Source organism: Sorex araneus, chromosome 1 (assembly GCF_027595985.1).
Source record: "Sorex araneus isolate mSorAra2 chromosome 1, mSorAra2.pri, whole genome shotgun sequence".
NCBI classification, from domain to species: domain Eukaryota; kingdom Metazoa; phylum Chordata; class Mammalia; order Eulipotyphla; family Soricidae; genus Sorex; species Sorex araneus.
In genome coordinates, this window is record NC_073302.1 from 2,768,228 (window position 1) to 2,792,243 (window position 24,016).

General features: G+C 58.5%; 1 protein-coding gene across 1 annotated transcript in view; it reads right to left on the reverse strand.

Moving 5' to 3' along the window:
* Positions 1-527: 527 nt before the first annotated feature.
* The window catches only part of NUP214 (nucleoporin 214), an 88,595-nt gene continuing 65,106 nt past the window's right edge, over positions 528-24,016 (reverse strand). The window contains exons 29-36 of the mRNA XM_055140152.1: positions 19,926-21,689; positions 17,708-17,787; positions 8,716-8,878; positions 6,527-6,679; positions 2,559-2,730; positions 1,205-1,347; positions 867-891; positions 528-743 (exon numbers count right to left, since the gene is read on the reverse strand). Coding sequence (XP_054996127.1) covers positions 710-743; positions 867-891; positions 1,205-1,347; positions 2,559-2,730; positions 6,527-6,679; positions 8,716-8,878; positions 17,708-17,787; positions 19,926-21,689 — 2,534 coding nt within the window. The 3' untranslated portion in view covers positions 528-709. The remainder of the gene's footprint in view (positions 744-866; positions 892-1,204; positions 1,348-2,558; positions 2,731-6,526; positions 6,680-8,715; positions 8,879-17,707; positions 17,788-19,925; positions 21,690-24,016) is intronic.

The window sequence follows — 24,016 nt, forward strand, 5'->3', positions numbered from 1 at the left end:
CCGGCGCCGCCCCCTCGTGCCGCCACGGTATCTGGTGGCGCCCGCCGCCCCTCGGGGATGAATGCGGAGAATCTGGGGTCAAGGCTGCGGGCCAAACCTGCTGCTATTTTTAAAAGCCGCCACCAGGCAACTTGGACGGGCCGGGGCGTGTGCGGGAGCCGGTCCCCAGGCCCTTGGCACGTGCAGTGACAACCAGGCCCTGCACGTTGCCAGGACGGGGGGGAAGTCTGGCTCTGGGGCGCCCACGGGGGCCGGACAGCACCCACCCTGCGGGTACCCCGACACTTCCTGTGTGTGCAGGGTGAGCGTCCGCCCCCAAGACTGCACCCCCCCATGCTGCCCGCGGTGGGTCTGAACACAGACCCACAACCGGCTACTTGGTTTGTTTTTGTTTTTGCGGGGGTGGGGGAGTGTGGACCCACCCGGCTGCAGCCAGAGGCCGAGCTGAGCCGGTCAGCCCAGAAGAGGCCAGGGCGACACTGGGGTCAGGCCCCCTCGGGAGTCCCCGACAGACCACAGCCACTCTGTACGGAAACAGCAGAGTTTAATGCAGGGGAGGGCGCTGGCCCGGGGTGCGTCCGGGGCGCCGGGCCTGCTGTCCTCCCCGGCCCGGTCTCTGCGGACGTCCCTGCGGCGTGTCTCCGGGAGGGGGCGCTGACACCGACTCGGTGGCTGGTCACAGGAACCCGAGGGGCACAGGGACCCCCTCTCAGCTTCTCCAGCCACCAAAGCCCTGGACGGACCTGCGGGGAAGGGCCGGAGAGACGCATCAGCGGCCCCTTCTGGGGGCTCCAGCCCTGCCCTCCGCCCGGGTCCCCTGTCAGAGAGAACGGCCCAGGGCATGGCCGCCAGAGGGAGGCACTTACGAGCTGGATGATCCGAAGCTGAAGCCTGCAGAGGGTGAGAAAGGTCAAAGGTCAAAGGCCAGGCCGCTGCCAGCTGTGGGCCGAGGGTGTCCCACGGGCCTCTCATGCGCCCCCCTTACCCGACGCACTTCCTCAGGAAGATGCTTTCCCTTCGCCCTCCCCCACCCCCGGCCCCCGGGTGACGCCCGGGCACAGGCCTCTGCTCGGCAGCAAACCGAGGCCTTTGTGGACAGTCTCTGTCCAGTCCGCAGGCTGGGCACTGACTCGGCCCTGTGGCAGGGCAGGGCTCGCACCCGAGCCCCCGCACCTCTCCGGCCCCGCGGGAAGTGCTCGCCTACCTCCGCCGCTGCCGGCGCCGAAGCCCGAGAAGGCCCCGCCCTGCGAGCCGAAGCCGGCCGTCTGCTGCGACAGGGAGCCGAAGGTCGGGGCGTTCTGGCTGGCGAGGGTCCCGAACGAGGCGGTGCTGCTGCTGCTGCCAAACCTGGGGCGGAGCACGGCGGTGAGCCCGGCCGAGACCCCGCAGCACCGACAGGGCCCAGGCCACAGCCGGAGTCTGGCTGTCCTCGACCCTCCCCCTCTCGCCTCTGCGCCCGGAGGCATGTGACCTGCCCGCTCCCGGACGACACGGGGTGGTCAGGGGCCGACCCAGGCCACAGTCTGCCTCAGGCCTGCCGCCGAGGGCCGCGTGCCGGGCTAGTCCCGGGCTTATGGCCGGGCGCGTGAGCACTGCCAACTGGGCCTTGAGTCCCACTGCAGGTGGGGGGCGGGTGGGTGGGATAGGTGCCCCTGGGCGGGACCCGTTACTCCCCTGCAAGCCTACCAGACAGCTGCGCTCAGGAAAGAAGTAAACCCTGAAGGTGCCCGGCCAGCCACAGCTGGGAGCCCCAGCCCCCTGCCAGCATGAGCTGCCTCCGAACCCGCCACCCCTCCCCCCGCGGGCTTCACCCCTGGGTGCACCTGGCGCCCACGGGTCCCTGAAGCCTCTGCAGCGCGGCCACGGCTGGTTCCCAGGGAGTCCCGGCGCGTTGCTGCCTCCTGCCCAGAGTCCAGGCTCCACCCCCCAGACACCAGCCTGCCCCGGGCCAGTCGGGACACCGGGCTGGGGGCTGTGAAGGCTGCTCTCGCCTTGGGGCTTTGGCCACCAGATGGGATTTCTTTTTTTATTTTAATTTGTATATTTTAAAAAAATTTTTAGCTTTTTGGGTCACACCCAGGATGCTCAGGGGTTACTCCTGGCTCTGCACTTAGGAATTACCCCTGGCGGTGCTCGGGACCATATGGGATGCTGGGATTCGAACCCGGGTCGGCTGCGTGCAAGGCAAATGCACCTCCCCTCTGTGCTATGGCTTCAGTTCCCAGACGGATTTCTGGGGCTCTTAAAAGCAAATCCCGAATATGGCATTTTGGGGGGACGGCGAGCGGTGGGGGGGGTGGCGTGGCGCCGAGGGGGGCTGCCAGCTCACGTGCAGGGAACGGAGCCCAGCTGGGCCAAGGTGGCTGTCCCCCGCCAGCCCCTCCTGAGGGCCACTGACGGGCTCGAGGCCCGCCCCGCACCCGGGGGGGCACGCGTGGAAGAGACGGAGCGTCTGTCGGGGCAGCAGGCGCCCAGGAGGGGCTGGGTCCCGAGGGGGGCTGCAGGGAAACGGACAGACAAGGGCCTGCGCCTCCGGCTGGCCGGTCGGGGGGCCTTACCCGAATCCTCCCGCGCTGGCGGCCGCCGTGCCCTCTCCGAACACTTTGCCTCCCGTCGAGCCCAGAGGGCTTGTAAAGGCTGGGGCTGAACCGAATGCCGGCACCCCTCCAAACCCAGGGGACCCCCCGAAAGTGGGAGGGCTGCCGAACACTGGAGCAGCACCGAAGCCACCTGAGCAAAACAGAGGCAAACAGACAGGGAGAGAGGAGGGAAGAGACAGTGAGTGTCGGCGGGCAGGGAGGGGAGGCCGGCAGCCGGCAGGGCACACGCACAGCCAGGCCTGGCGTCCACGCAGCGGGGCCCTGGGGGCGCTGAGAAGCCAGCAGGGCCCCCCGGCCAGGGTCAGAGCGTGGCCTCGGGGGACCGAAAGGCCCAGTCCTTCTCAGGGAGACCCCGGGGCCCGCGCCGTCTCCTCTGTGCATGGCAGAGGGGAGCCCCACACACCGGGGGTGCCCCAGGCACACAGACCCGTCCCTGGACCCACCGCGTGCAGGTCGGGGAGCTGTGGACGGGCGGGGCCAGGCTGTGCCGAGCCTTTCCCTGCTGAAGGGAAAAAGGAGGTGGGACGGGTCAGAGGAAGGAGCGGGACAGAGGCCCCGGGTGCGGGCAGAGGTCAGTGGCCGCCTCCAGTGAAGGAGCTCTGAGGCCTGATCGCTTGCCCTGTCAACAGCGGGCGCACACCCGAGAGACGCCTTCGGCTCCGTCTGGTTTCATGTTGTGTATTTCAAACCCTTCAGTGAAACTCCAAGCCGTGGTAACGGAGCTGGGCCGCAAACACAACAACGGGCTGGAAAAAGCAAATGCTCGAGGCCCGGGAGGTGAATTATTGAAGGCCGGGGCGGATCTCGTTTCTCCTCCCGGAGACCCAGGCCGGCCCGGCGCCCACGGCACCAAGGTCTCGGGACGGAGTGAGAAGGAGGAGACGCCCCGATGGCTCCAGACTCTCCCCCTCCCGCCCCCCCAACACGAGCCTGGGCCACAGCTAAAGGACAGGAAGCGAAGGCCGCCTGGAAACCCCCCGTTCATCGGAGGCGGCCGCTGACCCGTCCCACGTCCGGGTGTGTGTCCCAAGGGTGGGCTTTTGCCCACAAGGCCACTCCTTCCTGACCCCCGATGGGAGTCAGGGGGAGCCCGTTCCTGTCCTGCCTCCCCCCCGCACCACCCTGCGAAGGCGAGACCCCACTGGGATGTCCGGAGACTCAGAGGCACTGAGCGAACATCACAGATTCCTCCACGCGCCACCCCAGGGTCGGCTGCCCAGGCAGTGGTCGCCCCTTCCCCACACGCACGGGGCAGCTCCGTGAGGCCGCCCCCAGAGAAGAGACTCAGCTCGGGGGCAGCGGGGCCTCCCCGCCTCCTGCTGGCTTATCTGTTCTGTCACAGGACTGGGGCAATTCACACAGCCCGAGACTTGGGAAAGTGTGTGTGTGGGTGCATGTGCTCCAAGATGAACACCCGGGTCTCAAATCAGCTGGGACCGGATTCCTACGTAAGAAACATCACTGTATCACTGTCATCCCGTTGCTCATTGATTTACTCGAGTGGGCGCCAGTAACGTCTCCATTCGTCCCAGCTCTGAGATTTTAGCAGCCTCTCCTTACTCGTCTTTCCTAACGCTGCTGTATTAGAGGCTCTTTCAGGGTCAAGGGAATGAGATCCGTTATTGTTACTGTTTTTGGCATATCGAATATGCCATGGGGAGCTTGCCAGGCTCTGCTGTGCAGGCAGGATACTCTCAGTAGCTTCCCCCTCTGTGATTTGCTGCCTACTGTCTAAACTCCATCAAATACGGTGGCCTGGTAATTATGGAAAATGGGTAGGGAGTGTCTTATGATGTGTCGCGTGGCTGCTTTTCGGCCGCGCGGTCCAGGAATATGTTTACTCATATGTGAGGCTCGGCCTGAGCGTGCGGAAAGCGGCCTGGAGCGTGGCGGCGGTCGGGCAGTGGAGGTTGGCTGCCGGGGCTGGGAGTTAGATCAACAGTACTTGTCAGATCAACAGTAGCAATCAAGAATAGGCGAGGACAGTTTCTTAAAGAAGCAATAAAACGGTTCATCTCTAACTGTCAGAAATACAGAAATCCAGGGCACGGGAGATAGCTCAGAGGAGCAGAGCAAATGCTTTGTAAGAAACAGCTCCTGAAAAAGATAGAAATTCTTGACTAATTTTGCAGAATTCTTCAGTTGCAAACCATCTGCTCGAGCACCTGGGCCAAGGGTGCTGTGACCCTTCCTGCAGGCCGCGCTGAGGCGAGAGGCGCCACGCGACAGCACGGTGGTGGGAGAGCAGACCCTGAAGACGAGCCCGAGCTCCCGCCCCTGGCCCGACGCACACAACCGCAAGCATGGACCCTCTGCAGGCACATGACCCCCTCAGCAGCCCCCCACATGGACACACATCCCGTGCTGTCCCTGGGGAGCTCAAGGCCCCCTCACTGCAGGGGCGCCAGCTTCAAGGAGTTTCTCAAACGCCATCTGTGCAGCTGGCCTGTCCTCTCAGATCACAGAAGGGCCTGACTCTTCCACTGGGGTGACTGTCTGTAGTGTGGGCTGGGGGCTGTGATGAGGAGGCTGTAGTAAGCTTAGGTATGGCTGTGGTGTGGCTGCAGTGAGCTGAAGTGAGGGCTGTGGTGAGGACTGAGGTGTGGCTGTGGTGAGGGCTATGGTGAGTCTGTGGTGAGGGCTGAGGTGAGGGCTGAAGTGTGGCTGTGGTGAGGGCTGAGGTGAGGGCTGTGGTGAGGGCTGAGGTGTGGCTGTGGTGAGGGCTGTGGTGAGGACTGTGGTGAGGGCTGAGGTGAGGGCTGAGGTGTGGCTGTGGTGAGGGCTGTGGTGAGGGCTGAGGTGAGGGCTGTGGTGAGGGCTGAGGTATGGCTGTGGTGAGGGCTGTGGTGAGAGCTGAAGTGTGGCTGAGGTGAGGGCTGAGGTGAGAGCTGAGGTGAGGGCTGAGGTGAGGGCTGTGGTGAGGGCTGAGGTGAGGGCTGAGGTGTGGCTGTGGTGAGGGCTGAAGTGTGGCTGAGGTGAGGGCTGAGGTGAGAGCTGAGGTGAGGGCTGAGGTGAGCTCAGGCTGAGGTGTGGTTGTGGTGAGGGCTGAAGTGTGGCTGTGGTGAGGGCTGAGGTGAGCTCAGGCTGAGGTGTGGCTGAGGTGAGGGCTGAGGTGTGGCTGTGGTGAGGGCTGAGGTGAGGGCTGAGGTGTGGCTGTGGTGAGGGCTGAAGTGTGGCTGTGGTGAGGGCTGAAGTGTGGCTGTGGTGAGGGCTGAGGTGAGGGCTGAGGTGAGGGCTGAGGTGAGGGCTGAGGTGAGGGCTGTGGTGAGGGCTGAGGGGTGGCTGCGGTGAGGGCTGTGGGCCAGCCTGGAGCGTGGTTTGAGCGCTCAGCGTGGGTTCCTGCCCTGTGCCCTGAGCTTCCCAGAGAGCTCTGCTCTGGGTTAGACAGCAGGAAATGAATAAACACAAGTGAGTGGTTACTACTCAAAGCTTTGGCCGGGGTCCCGGCTGGAGCCTAACCAAGTGGCAGAGAGCGCCTTGAGTGTGGACAAGGCCCTGGGGCTGAGCCCGGGCAGCAGCCACGGGCCGCGTTCTCCTTCCCGGATCACGGAGATGTCTCCTCGGGCAGAAGGACAAGGCTGACGTGGGAGCAGGACACAGTGGTGGCCCATAAGAGCTGGACAGAGCCCTGCTGTACCCCGGGAACAGGACGCCCGGGGTCCCTTCCTGGGCGGGCGGCGGTTGCTAGCCCGTGGCCGTGCTAAGACAACCTGACTTCTAGGAAGTCTCAGGACACGCGTTCCGTGCTCCCGGCTCTGTCTAGAACAGAGGTTGGGGTGTCAGGAACCGGCTAACGCTCCTCACAGAGTAAGCCGGAGGGTGAACTACCGGTCCGCACGCCACTCTTCTTCTCCTCTGGGCCCCCAGCTCCCCCACACCCCTGCCTGCGAAGCCTCCTTCTGGGCCCTGCACACAGGGTCGCCTACCTGTTTTGTTGGGCGTGGAGAAGCCGAAGCCTTGGGACGCGACGCTGCCGCCCCCGGAGCTGAAGGTGCCGGCGGGCTTCTGCTCGCCGAACGACGAGCTGGCGAAGCTGCCGAAGGTCTTGGCGCCACTGTTCCCGAACAGGTTTGAGGGATCTGAGGAGGAGAGCACTCGTGAGGAGGCCTGTTCTGGGGGAGGAGGAAGTAGCCCGCTCGGCGGGGCCTGGTCAGGTGGTGGCGATGGGGCCCAGCCACACGCCTATGGTGTCACTCTGTGACAACGCTCGGCACCTGGTCCCAGGCCGCCAGGCACAATGTGCCGCACCCCCCAGAGGCCTCAGCGGGGTGTCCTCTGCCCCCGGGGCATCTGTGTCCCCAGAAGGCAGCTGTGACAAGATGCTCCAGTGAGCGAGGGAGAGATGAGGGTGTCACCTCTGCCAAGCGCCACCATCGGCTCTGGCAAAGCCCAGGTGACAGGGCCCTTGCTGCAGCGTCACTGCCCCGGCCTCCTCAGGGCCCCATCTCCCCAGGTGCGAGGCCACCATGAGCACCTCAGGCACAACCCTGAGGAAGCAGCCTGACCTCAGGCCACCACTGCCTCAGTGACCCCAGCTGGGGACTGTGGGGCCGGCCTGCGCTCCAGCCAGAGTCCTTCCACGCCGCCACAGCTGACCCTGACACAACGCCAGGATCCCGCATGTTGTGGGCTGGGGGGCTCAGATCTGGCTTGATCAGCGCCGGGGACGCAGAGACAAACCCAAGTGCCGGGTCCGGGGCCCGGCTGCTGAAGAAGCCCAGAGCAGGGGGAGGGCCTTCCTGCGTGGCTGCCGCGGGCACCTGCAGGCGCTGGCTCCGCGCGGTCAACCTGGGTTCAAGCCCTGGCGCCCGCGATGGCCTCTGAGCAGTGCCAGGAGTGACCCCCGAGCACAGAGCCGGGAACAGCCCCTGAGCACTGCCGGGTGTGGCTCCAAAACTAACAAAAACCAAAACCAGAGCAGAGCAAACAACAAGAACTCTGCCTCTAGATGCACAGAGCACTCTGCCGGGGAGGGTGCGCCCGCCCAGCGGGGCCCCGGGCAGCCGTGCAAGTAGAATGAGAGACGCACATGAGCCCTGAGCCCGGCACATGGTCACGGCCCTGCTCGTGCCGCGGCCCTGCTGGCCGGTGCCCGGTGTGTGACCAGGTCCCAGCCTGTGCCGAAGGCTGCATCTGCACAGCACGCAGGAGCCCGGCGGGTTCTAGATCTGCGCTTTCTGGCTCAGACGCCCGCTCACGCAGTCATGACCACTCCGGGCCGGCTTCCCCTGGGAAACGCACCGCCACGGGGCCGCTGCTCAGAGCGTGTCCCGGAGGCCTGCGGCTGGGCGCTGCGCGAGAGCTCTCTGCAGGAAGGCCCAGGCTCGCTTTCCGAGACCTCCCCCTGAACTCGGGCAGACTGAGGGCTCCAGAGGAGCCGACAGTGCCCTTCCACATCACTGGTCAGCTGGCGACGGCGGCACGGCAGCGACGGGACAGGCCACCGCAGCCTCCAGCTAACGGTGCAGAACACCGGCGCCTGAGTCACTGAGACAGACCAGGCCGGACGCGCCTGCACAGCCAGGGAAGGGAGGAAGGCGAGGCTGAAGGGGAGACGCTCCCGAGTGTCCCCGCAGCCTCCGGGCCGCGGGCCGTGTGCTGCCTGATCACGCAGCTCTTCGGGTCTGACCGCGGAGAGGCAGGACGGAGAAGAAAGCGCCAGTGGGAAGTTTCAGATGAGACAGACTAAGACAAAGATGTAGAAGAGATGAAGGCGTCAACTCTGGGGTGACACTTTCCACCCGGAACTGCACCTAAAGAAAAGGAGGAGCCCCGCGTATACGAAAGCCCAGCTGCTCCCTCTCGCGCAAGGCCCAGCCCGCGCAGCTCGCGTCATGCCCGTCTGCCGGAGTCACTCGTGCTGCTAATCAGAGCTCGAGCTCGGGGCCGAGAGACAAGGGGAAGAACCAAGACCCGGCTCCTCTCCCGTCGGGCTGCCGCCTCCCGGAATTACAGAGAACACGGAGTTAAAAAATAAAATCAAACAAAATCGACACTGAGCCGGAGCGCTCTGCCCCGGGTGGCTGCTTCCTTCCTGCCCTCTCCCTGTTTCCGAGCCCAGGACAGCGGGAGGTGACACGGGGCACGGGGGGCTGGGGAGCCGGTCTGCGCTCACTCGAGGTGGCTGTCGCTCCAAAGGCCCCGCTGGCCGAGCCGAAGGGGTTTTTGTTGGCTGCTTCCTGGCTGGGTTTCCCTCCGAGGCCACTGAAGAAACCTCCTCCTCGTCCGGTGCTCCCGGACCCAAACACGCTGCTGCTGGAAGACGAGGTGGCGGCAGGCTGCAAGACAGAAGGGGCAGGAAGTGAGCCGGGGTGAGAGGTCACCGGGAAACGGCCAGCGCCTTTGCACGGCCGGGCCGACGGAAGCCGCGAGAGAACTCAGCCGAGCGCTGGCATAGATGTGCGCTCCCCGCACGCCGGCCCTTCTCCAGCGAAGCCCACGCTGGCAGACCCCCGAAAGCATGGTTTGGGGCGGCAGGAGCTTCTAAATGCTGATCTGCCCCACTGCCAGCTCTGCTGGCCGCGATTCCCGGGGCAGGAAGACCAAGCTCGGGAGGATAACTTGGCCCCTCCCCCCCACGAAAGCGTGGAGGCGCCTCTAGCCGACTGTGAGCACCACTTAGTTTGATTACCCTCGTTATTTGGCTGAACTCATCAGCAGCGGATGATAAGTGATTTACGCGGTCTTTTCTCCCAATTTTGCACTTTTATTTCGTAACGACTTTCCCAGGGCTGCAGAAAGCAGCTTAAATTAGCTCCATTGTTGAAATGATGACCACAGCTGAATTCTGTCCAAGTTTGCAAATCTCAAGCCTGGGGGAGGGTGCGAGCGGCGACGCGTGCGGCTCCGGGCTGCGGCAGGCCCCAGACACTCCATCTCTGTCTGCGAGTCGTCCCCAGGAGCGCTGGCGCAGGCTTGAGGGACCACGACTACTAGGTAAATGTGACATCTCCTTGGCTGACATTGGAGGGAAGACGGGCTCTGGAAATGGGTCACCGGGCACGGGGACTCCACCGGGGCCACTTCAAAGATGGGGGCAGGGGGGTGACGGGGGGGAGGCAGAGCGTTTGAAGAAGTAAGACGGAGATAAATAAAACAACCCACCTCAAAAGGAGGAGAGTGTTAAACGAGTGAGAAACATCACGCAGTTCAGATGGCCCCGAGCCAGCCCCGCTGACGGCGCCCGTGTGCTCTGACTCCCTAAAAGCGTTTCCCTGCACTCCTGTCCCCACCGCTGCACCCCACCCCCCACCCGTTCCAGTCACACTGGCCTCCTGGGTCTTGACCGTAAGACACGAACTTTCTTTTCTTTCGGGCCATACCCAGTGGTGTCAGGGTTACTCTTGGCTCCGCCTCAGGAATCACGCGTTCAGTACTCGGCGGCCAGGTGGGTGCCGGGGATCAAACCCGGGCCAGTCGCCTGCAAGGCAAGTGTCCTACTCACTGCACACAGACTTCTTTCTGATTTTTCTACCCGAGAGCAATACGCTTGCTAGTTTCTCTTGCTCCTTCCTCTGTTTCTCCCTTAAACTTTTGGGGAAAACAACAGTAATTACTACAACTATTTGATGATGAAAAAAAATTTTTTTTTGTTTAGCCAAAATAAAAATACGGGGGTTGGAGCGACAGCACAGCGGGCAGAGCTTTCACCCTGCACACAGCCAACCTGGGTTAAATCCCCGGCATCCCATATGGGCCCCTAAGCACTGAGTGCAGAGCCAGGAGTGACCCCTGAGCATAGCTGGGTGTGACGCCACAGGAAAGGACTGCTTCACAGATGTGCAGGGGTCCTGCCGATCTCTGTATTGGTCTGATTTTAGTGTGTGTGCTTCCTAAAGAGTATGTGGAAAAAAGCTTCAAACACCTGGTAGCCAGGAGCCCGGAGAGACAGCACAGTGGTCGGTGTGCTCCCCTTGAACGCGGCTGACCCAGGGTTTGATCCCGGCACCAATCTGGACCCCTGAGCCCAGCAAGGCGCAGCCTGGAGTGCAGAGTCGGGCCCAATCCCAGGATGAAAGCTGAGGCTCCGCAGAAATGCCTCCAGACCCTGCGCCAGGCTGAGTCTCATCCGGGGCACCCTGCAGGGGGGTGGGTGAGCCCACCATCACCAGCCCAAACAGAGCCCCAGCAGCCGAAAACCTCCATAGTCCAATCGCCGCCAAGGCTCACAGTCAGACCCCACAGGCTCAAAATGAGCCTCTTCCAGGAATGAATCTGCTGGAAAACTCAGGGATGCAGGTTTTGTGAACGAAATCTCCAGGTTCTCATGGAGCCAGGGATGGGCGAGCTCCCCCAACCCCCCGTTCTTCCAGGAGCCTGGCAGTCATGCCCATGAACTGCCTTTGGCATCATATAAGCTCATTAACCAGCCATGATCCAGAGATTTATAAATAAATCCTGAACGAGATCAACAAGCTGCAGAGGTGCTTCAGGGGCCCAAAGTCACCATCCAGTTAAAAATTTAACTCCAGCTACCACCTCATTCAAAATTTCAGAATTCCTGGAGCATGCAGCCACATTTGTGGCCATGCAACATCTCATACTCTACACCACTGATATACCACGAGTAGCAGGATGGGAGTAAAGTAGAAGGCAACCAACCTCGATTAAGAAAATATTAACACATAAGACTCAACTGGTAACAACATGTTAGTAATCTCTTAAACAAGGGTTTAATAGCTCCAGGGTGAGATACAACACTTTTCACATGCTTTCTTCTAAGGAAATCTTTTTTGATCATTTTTAGTCAACTATTCATAACAAGCAATACAAAGTAAATTAATTACGGCCTGCTACTGGGGCAGGCTTGGGCGTTGGTTGGGAAAATGGGAAATAATGGTGGTAGGAAGGTGTAATGGTGGTGGGATCGGTGTTTTGGAATACTGAATGTGATAATCATGTGAACAACTTTCTGTAACACTGTATCACTGTCATCCTGTTGCTCATCAATTTGCTTGAGCGGGCTCCAGTAACACCTCCATTGTGAGACTTGTTGTTACTGTTTTTAGCATATCGAATACACCACGAAGGAGCTTGCCAGGCCCTGCTGTGCAGGCGAGATACTCTCGGTAGCTTGCTGGGCACTCTGAGAGGGACGGAGGAATTGAACCCGGGTTGGCTGCGTGCAAGGCAAACGCCCTACCTGCTGCACTATCGCTCCAGCCCTGCTTTGTTTTATAATATCATCAAATTCTTTTTATTTTTCTTTAGAGTTTTTGGTTCACAGCCAGTGACACTCAGGGGTTACTCAGGATTACCTTGAATTACTCTTGAGGGACCTTATGGGATGTCAGGGATCAAACCTGGGTTGGCTGTGTGCAAGGCAAATGCCCTCCCTGCTGTACTATTGCTCCGGTCCCAGCAAATTCTTGCATTACAATTAATTTGGATGAACTCTGGGTTCAGTCCTAGCTACTATTCTTGTCTTCCCATCTTGAAAAGTTTTCTCGAGGTTGGAGAGACAGTACAGCTCTTCTTTGAACAAGGTCAACACAAATTTGATCCCTGGCACCCCCCAGGTCCCCTGAGCCCACCACGAGTGATCTCTGAGTTCAGAGCCAGGAGAAAGCCCTGGGCACTGCTTGGTGTGGCCCGAATACAAAGGAGGCTTCCTTAGATTTTTGTTTGTCACCAAATTTGGAACACCTTGGCCACTTCCTCTTTATCCTTTCCTAGCCCAGCACCCAGTCTGATGACACTTAGGCGGGGACGCACAGTGCCAGCACTTGCATCAGAGGCTAATTCTCTGGTAGTTGAATCTCTGAGATTTATTTTAGCTAATCTGCAATGATACAGCTCAACACCCAGTTTTTCTGTAAAACTCCTGCTGTTACTAAAGTAAGCCATGCCCACCCTTTTTACCCACAGACTTTGGAAAGGGATCACAACTGTTTTTCGGATTTCCAGTTCTATGTTCAGATTCCTTATTTTATTCAGTGTTTATTTTCCTGTACATCCTCGTACGCGATGGTTTTTGCCCAACATCTGGGTCATCTGGATTGTTCTTCCTTCATCTCTCAAGTGTCTGGGGGACCCTGTTTGTTTCTGCATCTTCCCAGGTCTACTGCGTCTACTCTCTGTTATTTACTTTTGGCTTTTTGGGTCACACCCGGTGATGCTCAGGGGACCCTATGGGATGCCGGGCACCGAACCTAGGTTGGCTGCGTGCAAGGCAAACACCCTCCCCACTGGACTCTCGTCTGGCCCCTATACTGTCTGTTTTATACAGAAGAATCACTGTGTGGTGATGTATGGACACTAATGTTCTCTTTGGAAAGCAGGAATACTCTGATTTGCATGCTGAATCAAGGAAAAAATTATCCAGCGCTTACAGAGTAGGAAGTTGGAGACCACAGTCACAGATTTCAGGGCCCACTCAGGATCCACTCACCTCTGGGCAGCCTGGTATGCCTCTGCTTTGGGCCTAGGTCAGCGGCTCTGACCTTTGCGCCTACAGACAGGCAGCAGCAGGAACCGCTGACTAGAAGCATGCACGGATTTAGAGGATTTGTCTTTGTCTAGCTGTTTGCTTTTGGGGCCACAACGGGCGATGCTCGGGGCTAACTCCTGGCTCTGCACTCAGGAATCACTCCCAGCGGGCCAGGGGGACCTTATGGGATGCTTGGGATGAAAACCAAGTCGGCTGTGTGCACGGCCAGTGCCCTCCCCACTGGACCATCTCGGCAGCTTAGACGGTTGGTTTCGCAATGAAGCTGAGTTAAGCATCACCACTGGAACGAGCTTCAGGGAACACAAGGCAGTTGTCTGTATTCTATTCCCCATGCCTGTCCTTAGCTCCCTTCTCTTATCAAAAGTAACAGAGGATTTAAAAGAAGATCGTTTGACTTGTTGGGGGTGGGGAGAACCACCCCCAGTGGTGCTCAGGGGCTGTTCCCGGCGGTGCTCAGGAGTGACTTCTGGTGGTACTTGGACTTAAGTAGGGTAGCAAGGCAAGTTCCTTCCAGGCTCTACGGTCTCTCTCACCGCCAAAGGGGGAATTATTTCTGAGATTAATTTTCTTGTGGGAACATGCTTTATAGCAGTGATCAAATAGATTTTTGGTTTTGAAACCACATCCAGGGAAGATCAGGGATTACTTCTAGCAGGGGTCCTGGGACCGAATGATGCAGGGGGCCAAACCCAGGTTAGCCGCGTGTTAGGCAATACAGACCCCCTGCCTTGGTTCCACAGTGCTCAATTCTGGATCATGCTTTGTCCGAGCTGCTGAGCACTCGGGCTCCTCCTCACAGCCCTCATTACGCTCGTGTCCGTGTTTCCTGGCCACTGAGGCCCTCGTTTCTGTGGCGCCAGCCCCAGAAGCAGATCTGCTGGGTCAGGCGGGATTCTGAGCATCCACTTTTGACAGTGCCAGATGGTTTTGCAAAGGGGTCATATGAATTTATACCCCCGCCAGCCCATGAGGAATGTTCGGTTATTTCTAGCTGCTCCACCTCCTCCCGGCCGAGTCCTGTCAGCTGTTTCCGTCCCCGCCACCTGGGTGGGGTATACCGTGGTCTTCTTCCTCCCGTTCCCACCGTCCGTATCTTCTGAACTCAGCTGCTCTGCTGCAGACAGTCCACACTTCCCTCACTCCAAGGCTATTTCACCCTAAACTCAAGAAAGCTGTTATTTTGGTGAGATCAATTTTTTCTCTCAGGGCTGGAGTGCCAGTACAATGGGTAGCTCATTTACCTTGCACGCGGTCGACCTGGGTTCAATTCCCGGCATCCCATAATACACGAGGAGTAATTCCTGAGCATCACCGGATGTGACCCTCCCTCCATTTTTTTTCTTTCTTCTTTAAAACCCTTTAGAATTTCTTTTGGAAACTCACTGATTGGAAAACAATGTGGACTCAAAAAAAACTAACAATCGAGCTTCCATATGATCCACCGATTCCACTTCTGGGCGTCTAGCACAAAAGCCAAAAACCTCTAATCATTCTGAGCTCCTGTGTTCACTGCACCATCTTAAAGGCCAAAATCTGCAAACAACCTGAGTGTCCAAAAACAGAGGACTGGAGAGAAAAAGCACAGGAAAGACAGAATCATGCAATCTGCCACCCCGGGGACGGAACCCGAGGGGACCATGCTGGGCGCAGTCTGCGTGGAGCGGAGGGACAGTGGCAGAACCGTCTCCCTCACACGTGGCATAGAAGAAGCAGAGCAGGGGAGGAGCAAGAGGCTGAGAGCCGCAGAATCTAAGAACTGAGCAGTGAGCTCACCATGGCAGTGAGATGTGGGGGGCGGGGAGGAGGGGGTGCAGAGGTGGGGATCGGGGTGGCGGGGTAAGGAGGGACCCCGAGTCAACGGTGGCGGGAAACAAACACTCTCTGGTGTGGGGTGTGGTACTGAAATGTATTCATGAATCCCTCGCATCGACTGTTCTGTTAAGAACTGTAAACTGCCATGACTTAAAATAATTCTCTCATACTTGTCTGGAAAATGTCTTTTTTTCCCCCTTTTGGGTCACAACTGGTGATGCTCAGGGGTTCCTCCTGACTCTGCATTCAGGAATCACTCCTGGCGGTGCTTGGGAGACCATAGGGATGCCGGGGATTGAACCCAGGTCGGCCGCGTGCAAGACAAATGCCCTCCCTGCTGTACTACCGCTCGGCCCCTGGAAAAATGGCTTGATTTAATTCCTATATACCCCTTCCCTCCGCTGCTGCTGCTGATCTGGCCATGGTGGCTCTGGGTCACACGCTGGGAGTGGCCAGGTTCATTCCTGGCACATGTGGGCCTCTCGGGATTTGAACTTGGAAAGCAGGAATTCTAAAGGCCCGTGATCTTCCTAACACAGCACTCTTTCACCAGTTGGGTTTTACGCTGAGCTTTAGCTTTTAGCTTTCTCAGGAAGTTCTATTCGGCTCTTTTCCAAACCTGAAAGGACACCTCTTCTGAGTCCCCCAGGGTCTCCCCCGCCTGCTCTCTCTACAGACGCGCGCCGCACAGCTGCATACAGCCCAGAAGCCTTCCTAAGTGTGGCCCAAGACTCCCCCTTGCTCGTGGTTCCCTCTCCTCACGCGGAATTCGGGGTGGCTTTCTACGCTCCTTCCTTCCCTCCTTCCCTCCCTTCCTTCCGTGCTGCTGTTGGGGACATCTGGCCGCTGCTACCCAGCCCCCTCCCAATTTTGTGCATCGTCTTCTTAGTGCTTGGTCCTCTGGGGTTCATCTTCTTTGTAAACTGGCTTAGTAAAACACCTTATTAACTTCTCAGTGCTTTTTTAAAAAATTGTGCTTTAGTGTTTTTAATCTAGCTTTTTAGTTTTTTTTAACACGGGAACTTTAAGTGACCGAATCTGTCAGTATCAGAGAGCAGAAACGGGAAGTTTCATCTCTCTGTGCTAAGTACCGTTGATTAAGGTACAGTCCCTCTTCAAAGGAAAATCGACCCAAGATGTATAAGAAACATACTACGTCGGGGGCTGGAGTAATAGCACAGCGGGGAGGGTGTTAGCCTTGGACATGGCCAACCCGGGTTCGATTCCCAGCATCCCATATGGTCCCCTGAGCACCGCCAGGGGTAATTCCTGAGTGCAGAGCCAGGAGTGACCCCTGAGCATCGCCGGGAGTGACCCAAAAAGAAAAAAACCAAACAAACATACTACGTCTATTTCCCTGGTAACTGCTGAACTAATCCTGGGTTCCACCTTCGAAAAGTTACAGTCATTACTAATACAGCACAGAAGCCTCTTCAGGACGTGAGGGCTCACGGCGGCTGAGACGCAGCAAGCCTGTGACGGAGTAAGAGCTCTGTCACGCCCGGGCCTCCAGTGCCCTCATCTGACCCGTGGGGACAGCAGCACCCTACCTAGGTACCAACGATGGCAGGAGCCAGTGTGTAGAAAGCGCCTGAAACGATGCCCAGCGCCTGGAGAACCGCCAGCCGCAGACTCAAACAGCTCACGTCACCGGGAAGAGCTCGGGCTGCGGGAGCCTGACCTCTGGCTGCACTGACCCTTCGCAAACAACCAGTCTAAGGCGTACAAACCACTTTTAAGGCAAGGGCATTTATTTTTTATTTTATTTTATTTTTTGCTTTTTGGGTCACATCCGGCAATGCTCAGGGGTTACTCCTGGCTCTGCACTCAGGAATTACTCCTGGCGGTGCTCAGGGGACCTATGGAATGCCGGGGATTGAACCCAGGTTGGATGCAAGCAAGGCAAATGCCCTAACCACTGTGCTATCGCTCCGGCCCCAAAGGAAGGGCATTTAAAAGAAAGATGTAAAAACCACTTTTAGAGGGGCTGGAGTGATAGCACAGCGGGGAGGGCGTTTGCCTTGCACGCGGCCGACCCGGGTTCGAATCCCAGCATCCCATATGGTCCACTGAGCACCGCCAGGGGTGATTCCTGAGTGCATGAGCCAGGAGTGACCCCTGTGCATCGCCGGGTGTGACCCAAAAAGCAAAAAAAACAACAACAAAAAAAAAACAACAAAAAAAAAACCACTTTTAGAGCAGGGATTCTTTCTGGGGGCCATATCTGGTGATGCCCAGTGGTTCCTCCTGGCCCTGCACTCAGGAATCACCCTGGCGGCACTCAGGAGACCATATGGGATGCCCGGACGGAACCTGGAAAACCATTTTTATTTTTTATTTATTTTTGCTTTTTGAGTCACACCCGGCGATGCACAGGGGTTACTCCTGGCTTTGCACTCAGGAATTACTCCTGGCGGTGCTCAGGGGACCGTATGGGATGCCGGGGATCGAATCCAGGTCGGCCGCGTGCAAGGCAAACGCCCTACCCGCTGTGCTATCGCTCCGGCCCCTGGAAAACCATTTTTAGAGCAAGGACATTTTACGATAAAGCTGCCGAGCAGTCTTAGCTTAGGGGGACACGCCTGCCAAGCTGTAGCCTGCGCGGCAGGCAGAAAAATCACTGGAACTCATAGTCATGAGATTCGAATGTACTTCCTAGAGAATTTTAAAAACTTTACTCTATGAGGCAACTAAGCTTTCGGCATCCCCGGAAGATAAAAAGAGACAGAACTGAAGAACCACAAAGGCCATCTGCTAGGTCATACAACACAAACTCATTAGACAGGAACATCGTAGACAGATTTGCAATAAACCGGCATGAATGAAACTAAGGCCATGTACTTACCTGGCCAAAGAATCCAGACCCAGTTCCACCAGGACTGGCTGCCTGACCAAACAGCGAAGTTGTATTACTAGATCCGAAACCTGTAAAATTCAAACAAACAAACAAACAAACAAATTAAACTTGGATGAGTGTTAAAGTTTTTTTTTTCCCTTTTCTTTTTGGGTCACACCCAGCGATGCACAGGGGTTACTCCTGGCTCATACACTTAAGAATTACTCCTGGCAGTGCTTGGGTGACCATATGGGATGCTGGGAATCGAACCCGGGTCAGCTGCGTGCAAGGCAAACGCCCTACCCGCTATGCTATCTCTCCAGCCCCAATAAAGTGTTTTATAACAGCCAAGTATTTACCAACATGAAAGGTTCAGGTAAAATACTTGCTAATAAATTAAATCATGAATAAAATATATTTCCCTATATACAAAGGAGAGAAAATTATGACTGACTTAAAGACCCCTTTTCATTGTAAATAAATACACTTTAAAATTTATTTTTTTGTGGGGGTCACACTCGGTGATGCTCAGGGATTACTCCTGGTTCTGTGCTCAGGAATTACTCCTGGCGAGTTCAGGGGCCCATATGCTGGGGATCAAACCCAGGCCGGCCATGTGCAAGGCAAACACCCTATCCGCTGTATTACTGCTCTGGCCCCAATTGCAAATACTTTAAAACAGCGATGTCCCAAGCACTGAACTCTTGTCTTACACCACACCCAGGTATGTGGGGACTGATCAGATGGTATATTCTCAGGCTGGGGAGACAGCCGAGGAGTGAAGGGGCTTACCTTGCGTGTGACCAACCCTGTTTGACCCCCGGCACTATACACGGTCCCCTGAACCCACCAGGGGTTAGATCTAAGCACGGCCAGTCGTAGTTTCTGAGCACCACGAGTGAGGCCCAGAAAAATCCCCCTCAGTGTACTCTCAGTGTAGCTCCCCCACAATTTTCAGAAAACAACAACAACGAAACGAAAAAAAAAAACAGCAGAAAAGAAAATGGCAGGTAAGGGAAACTCTGACGTGCCCCGTAACCTGCTGGTGACAGCTTTTAAGTAAAAGCAGCTGCGGCTCACACTGGACACACAGGAGTCTCACTTTCTAAAAGGAACATTTCGGGGGCTGGAGCGATAGCACAGCGGTAGGGCATTTGCCTTGCACGCAGCCAACCCAGGTTCAAATCCCAGCATCCCATATGGTCCCCTGAGCACTGCCAGGAGTAATTCCTGAGTGCAGAGCCAGGAGTAACCCCTGTGCATCGCTGGGTGTGACCCAAAAAGCAAAAAAAAGAGAACATTTCTACTCGCTTTCTGGGCCACCCCCAGCAGTGCCCAGGGCTTCCCCGGGGCTCTCCACTCAGGCGTCCCCCTGGGTGGGCTCAGGGACCAGCTGGGGTGCCAGAGACAGAACCTGCAGCTGTGTGAGGCAGTCGCCCTCCCTGCTACCTGATCACTCCAACCCAGTGATTTCTATTCTAGGGGCGGGACGGGGGGTGGGGCACACCTGGGGGTGCTCAGGGGACCATACGTGGGTCCAGGGATCGAACCCAGGTCAGTCGTGTACAAGGCACATGCCCAACTAGCTGCACTCTTGCCGCCGCCCCTAAACCCAACATTTATAAGGGCAGGAAAGCAGACTGTGGCCAAGGGGAGGAGAGCCCTGCTGGCTGCCCCGAGGCAGGGGAGGACGGAGTTGGGGCCCCGGCCCCGGGGGACACCAGTCCTCGGATAGGACCTTGAAATGTCCATGTGAAGAGCCCCCCCCCCCACCTTTTTGTTTCTGGGCCACCCCTGATGGTGCTGAGGGGACCATAAGGATGCCGGGGATCAAATCAGACTGGCTACGGCTCCAGCCCCCAGCCCCATATTTCTTCCCCCCCCCTTTTTTTTTTTTGCTTTTCATGCACAGGGGTTCCTCCTGGCCCTGTACTCAGGAGTTACTCCTGATGGTGCTTGGGGGACCATATGGGATGCCGGGGACCTGGGGATTGAACCTGGGTTGGCCGTGTACAAGGCGAACGCCCTCCCCACTGCGCTACGGCTCCAGCCCCCCGGCCCCCATACTCCTGCCGGTGCTGGGAGTGTGGCGGCCGTCAGCGGCAAAGGCTGCCAAGCAGCAGGCCGGCGCCAGTGACCGAGCAAAGGCGTCCTGCGCCCTCCAGTGCCACTTCCCTCCTCACCACCAGACACGGCTGAGAGACCAGTCCTGGTGCTCCGGCCTTACCTGACGCCTGGCAGAAACTGAACCCCGAGGGGGACGCTGTGGTGGTAGTGGCTGAGGAGCTGCCAAACACGGAGCCTCCCTGGCCAAAGCCAGGGCTCTGGCCGAAAGCGGGCACGCTGCTCTGGCCGAACAGGCCCGCGCCTGTGCCGGCGGAAGACTGTCCGAAGGAAAAGGAGAGGGAGCTGCTGGTGCTCGAGGCCGCCCCGAACACGCTCCCGCTGGTCGAGGACGGCGTGGAGGTGGTGGCCTGGCCGAAGGCTGGCACGGAGCTGAATGCTGGCTGGGTGAAGGAAAAGCCACTCGCTGGGCTGCTGGTCGCCTGCCCGAAGGTCGGGGCCTGCCCGAAGGTCTGCCCGAAGACGCCTGTGCCCGCCGTGCCGAAGGCGGGGCTGCCGAAGCCCGAGCTACTGACCGGGGGCGCGGTGGTCGCTGTGCTGGCGATGCTGCTCGTCTGCGGCCCGAACAGGCTGGGCGCCGTGCTGGCCGCCACCTGTCCAAAGGCGGGGGCCGCCGAGGGGGCCGTGGCCGTGCTGCAGGTGAGCTGGCTGAAAGCTGAGCTGGAACTGGCGGCGGGTGGCTGAGAAAAGACGGAAGCACCGGAAGAGACCGTCCCGAACACCGTGGTCTCTGCGGCGGGGCTGGGAGCTGCTGCGGAAGCTGCGGTGGAGGTGGAGGGGGCGCTGGATGTTTCTGCGGCCGCCGGGCCTGCGCTCGAGACAGCGGTCACCGCGGGAGCGGGGGGCTCGAGCCCGGAGTGGCTGGCAGGAGAGGCTGGCTCTGCCTTGACGTCGGGAACACCAGGGGTGGCTGCGGGGGCCTCGGCAGTGGGTGCCGCGAGGCTGGGGCTGGGCGCCCGGGGGCTGCCGTCCAGCGGGGGCGCGAGAGCAGGCTCCTTCCTGTCCGGGGCCTGCTGCTGCCCTAGGGGCGAGGCTGTGGGGGCCACGACCTCGCTGGCGCCTGGTTTCTCGGGCAGTGCCGAGGACGGGGCCTCTTCTGTGGTTCTGCCGGAGGCCACGGGCAGGGACGGGGCAGCTGCTGAGCTCAGGAGGCCGCTGAATGACAAGGTGGGGAAGGAAGCGGGCAGGGGTGCGGCAGTGGTGGCTGCCGGCGGCGTGGACGCGGGCGCTGGACTGTTGGCCTGCTGGCTCCCAAACGCAAAGCCTGTCTTGCTGCCACCTGTGGCGATCCCTCCGAAACTGACCATCCCTGCGGGGCCCGCGCTGACCGGGGCCAGACTCCCAAACACCCCGGCAGGGGAGCTGCTTATGCTGGCGCCGGCGGCCGCTGCGGATGCCGCTGGTGTGCTGGACACAGCAGTCGCTGGGGGCTCTGCAGGCTTCTCTGGCACCGGGGGGCCCGTGAAACTGAACCCCACGGGCCCGGCGGATGTCTTGGTGGGTTGGACACTTGCTAGACTTGTGGTTGACATTTTACCGGCCGGCTTGGCCGAGTCCTCTGCCTGGCCGACCCGCAGGCCCGAGAAGCTCCCCAGCGTCTCCCCGGCGAGAGGGCCGGGGAACAGCTCGCCCGGCCTGCACAGCGGGCTCTCTGCCTTGCCGACCACAGAGCAGAGGGGCACCAGGGAAGGAGCCGTGGGCCGGCTCATCGGCGGAGCCATCTCTCCTGGGGCGGCTGCGGCAGCAGCGTCTGAGGTGAGCCCCGCGGGGGCCGCGCCGTCGGGAGTGCTCTCGTAGAAAGCCTTGCCTGCCCCGCCCAGGGAGAAGGCGTCCAGCGGGCTGGCATCTTTGGTGGAGGCAGTCGGACCTAGCACACAAAGAAATCCAGAGAGACTGGGTTTGGCCAAGCGCGACCTGAGCACGTTTCTCTGACTCCGAGCCCAAGCCCCTCCTCCCGCGCCGCTTCTCCTTGGGGACGGAGCACCGAGGGCTCTCCACGGGGGCCCGGCGCTGCGAGAACTCATCAAGGACAATCTTATACAGATCAGATCACAACAAATATGCCCCAGCTAGAAAGTGCGGAAGTAACACATCGTCCCCAAGACCTAAAAAGGTGTCTGCCCTCACTGTTCCCGCCCGTCAGCTTGGTCAGACGGGCCAGGACTGACACAGCAGACCTTCCTTTGGCTTTAATGGGCAAACAAAGCACCAACCCACAATCATTTTAATTTTGTTATTGTTTTTGGGTTCGTCCTGGCTCTGCACTCAGGAATCACTCCTGGTGGAGCTTGGGGGACAACACAGGACGCGGGGATCAAACTTGATTCGTCACCGGATTCTAACCCCTACCTGATGTGCTATTGCTCCAGCCCCCCACAATTATTTTTACATACAATTAAGGGCTACTCCCCAGCGCTCGCCCCAAGTAAGGGACTGGAGTGCTTTTTGTGGGGGAGGGGCTAGAGGCCACAGCTGGTGGTACCCAGGGGACCAGGAAGTGATGGGATTTAAACCCGGGCCACCTGCCAGCAAAGCCGCGGCTCTCGGTAAGTAATGTTCGAGTGACCAGGACCCCACCCTGGCGCTGGGCGCTCTGTCCCCTGTGGCTGTGCCCCTCTGGGAAGTTACAGATTTGAACAGTCCATTCCCGTGGAGTCAACGCAAAGCTTAAAGGAAAACTATAAAGTCTGGTTAAATGAAGTAGAAACTAAAGCTCGATACTTAGAAACTTAACGGAGCTGGGCGCGAGAGTGGCCTGGCGGGGACTCGGGCGTGTGGGGGCTGGGGGCCACCCTCAGACTTTGGCCCTGTGAGGGCGGGGGCTGGTCTGCTGCTATTTACAGCGTCTCTGGGAAATCCACGAGTTATTTATGACTGGAGACAATGACTTTTCTTCTCATCTTGGAGTTGTTTTTTCCTCTAGGAAGTGAGGCAGGAGAGGAGGTGGGCCTCAAGGGCATTTTGCCGCCTCCGAGCGGGCAGAGCTCGAGAGCAGTTCAAGACTCACGGTCCAGAGAAAGGAACGACTCCACCCGCCCAGGAAATGCCACACTGAGACCGATTTAGGACATCCGCATCCGCTCTGTGCTCCGCTCCCCCGTCCCTGGCTGGGAGACGCTAGGAAATGCCCTTTGTCTGAAGGAACCTACGACTCCGGGCTGCACATAAAGTCTTCCGCCCAAAATGTATATTGGATGATTCAGTGAAAGACCGTCACTGTGTTCTTCATCACGGGGAAAACCCAGAAATAACCGATGTCCAGCGGGTGAATGGCTAACCAAATTATGGCATATTCACAATGAAAAAAAATGATGTAGCCATTAAAATACGACACTGACGAGATCTTCAGCGGGAAATACAGCACAGTTCACAGCGACAGTGCTCAGTGGACTCAAGGCAGCAAAACTGCCAGCAGGAAATAGAGCAGAACCGCAGCCGTGGCGCTGGGAGGGGCCGCTCAATGTGTGAGTCTACAAACACAGCTCTTCTGAGACGCTCAGGGCTTACTCTCAACTCCGTGCTCAGGGATCTCTCCTGGGGGAACTAGCTGAAGCATATGGGGTGCCGGGGACCGAACCTGGGTCGCGCCCATCTAAGGTAAGCACCCTACCCGCCGTGCTCTTGCTCCAGCTCAGAATCACATCATTATTGTTATCTTTAAAAAGCTTCCTAAATTAAAAGGAAAAAGGACTTCCTTATCCTGTAAGCTAGTCTGCTGATTCACTGGGGGAAAGGCGGGTTGGGCTTTTACTGCCGGTTCTGAGTCTAGCTCACTCTTGGCGGAGGAGGGAGACGTCACTTCCCAGTGAACTACACAGAGAGGAATGACTCCCCCGGTAACTGCACGGAAAGCAGCGCCCGCTACTCTAGAAGTGCACCTTTCCCTGTCTGTCACGATGAACAGGGCCAGCTCGCACCACCACCACACACACACACACACACACACACACACACACACACACACACACACACACACCAGCTCGCACCACCACCACACACACACACACACACACACACCAGCTCGCACCACACACACACACACACACACACACACACACACACACACACACACACACACACACACACACACACACACACACACACACACACACACACACACACACACACACACCCCTCAAGCACAGTAATGCCAGACTTGCTGCACACATGTTGAGCCAAGCTCAGCAACAAGGA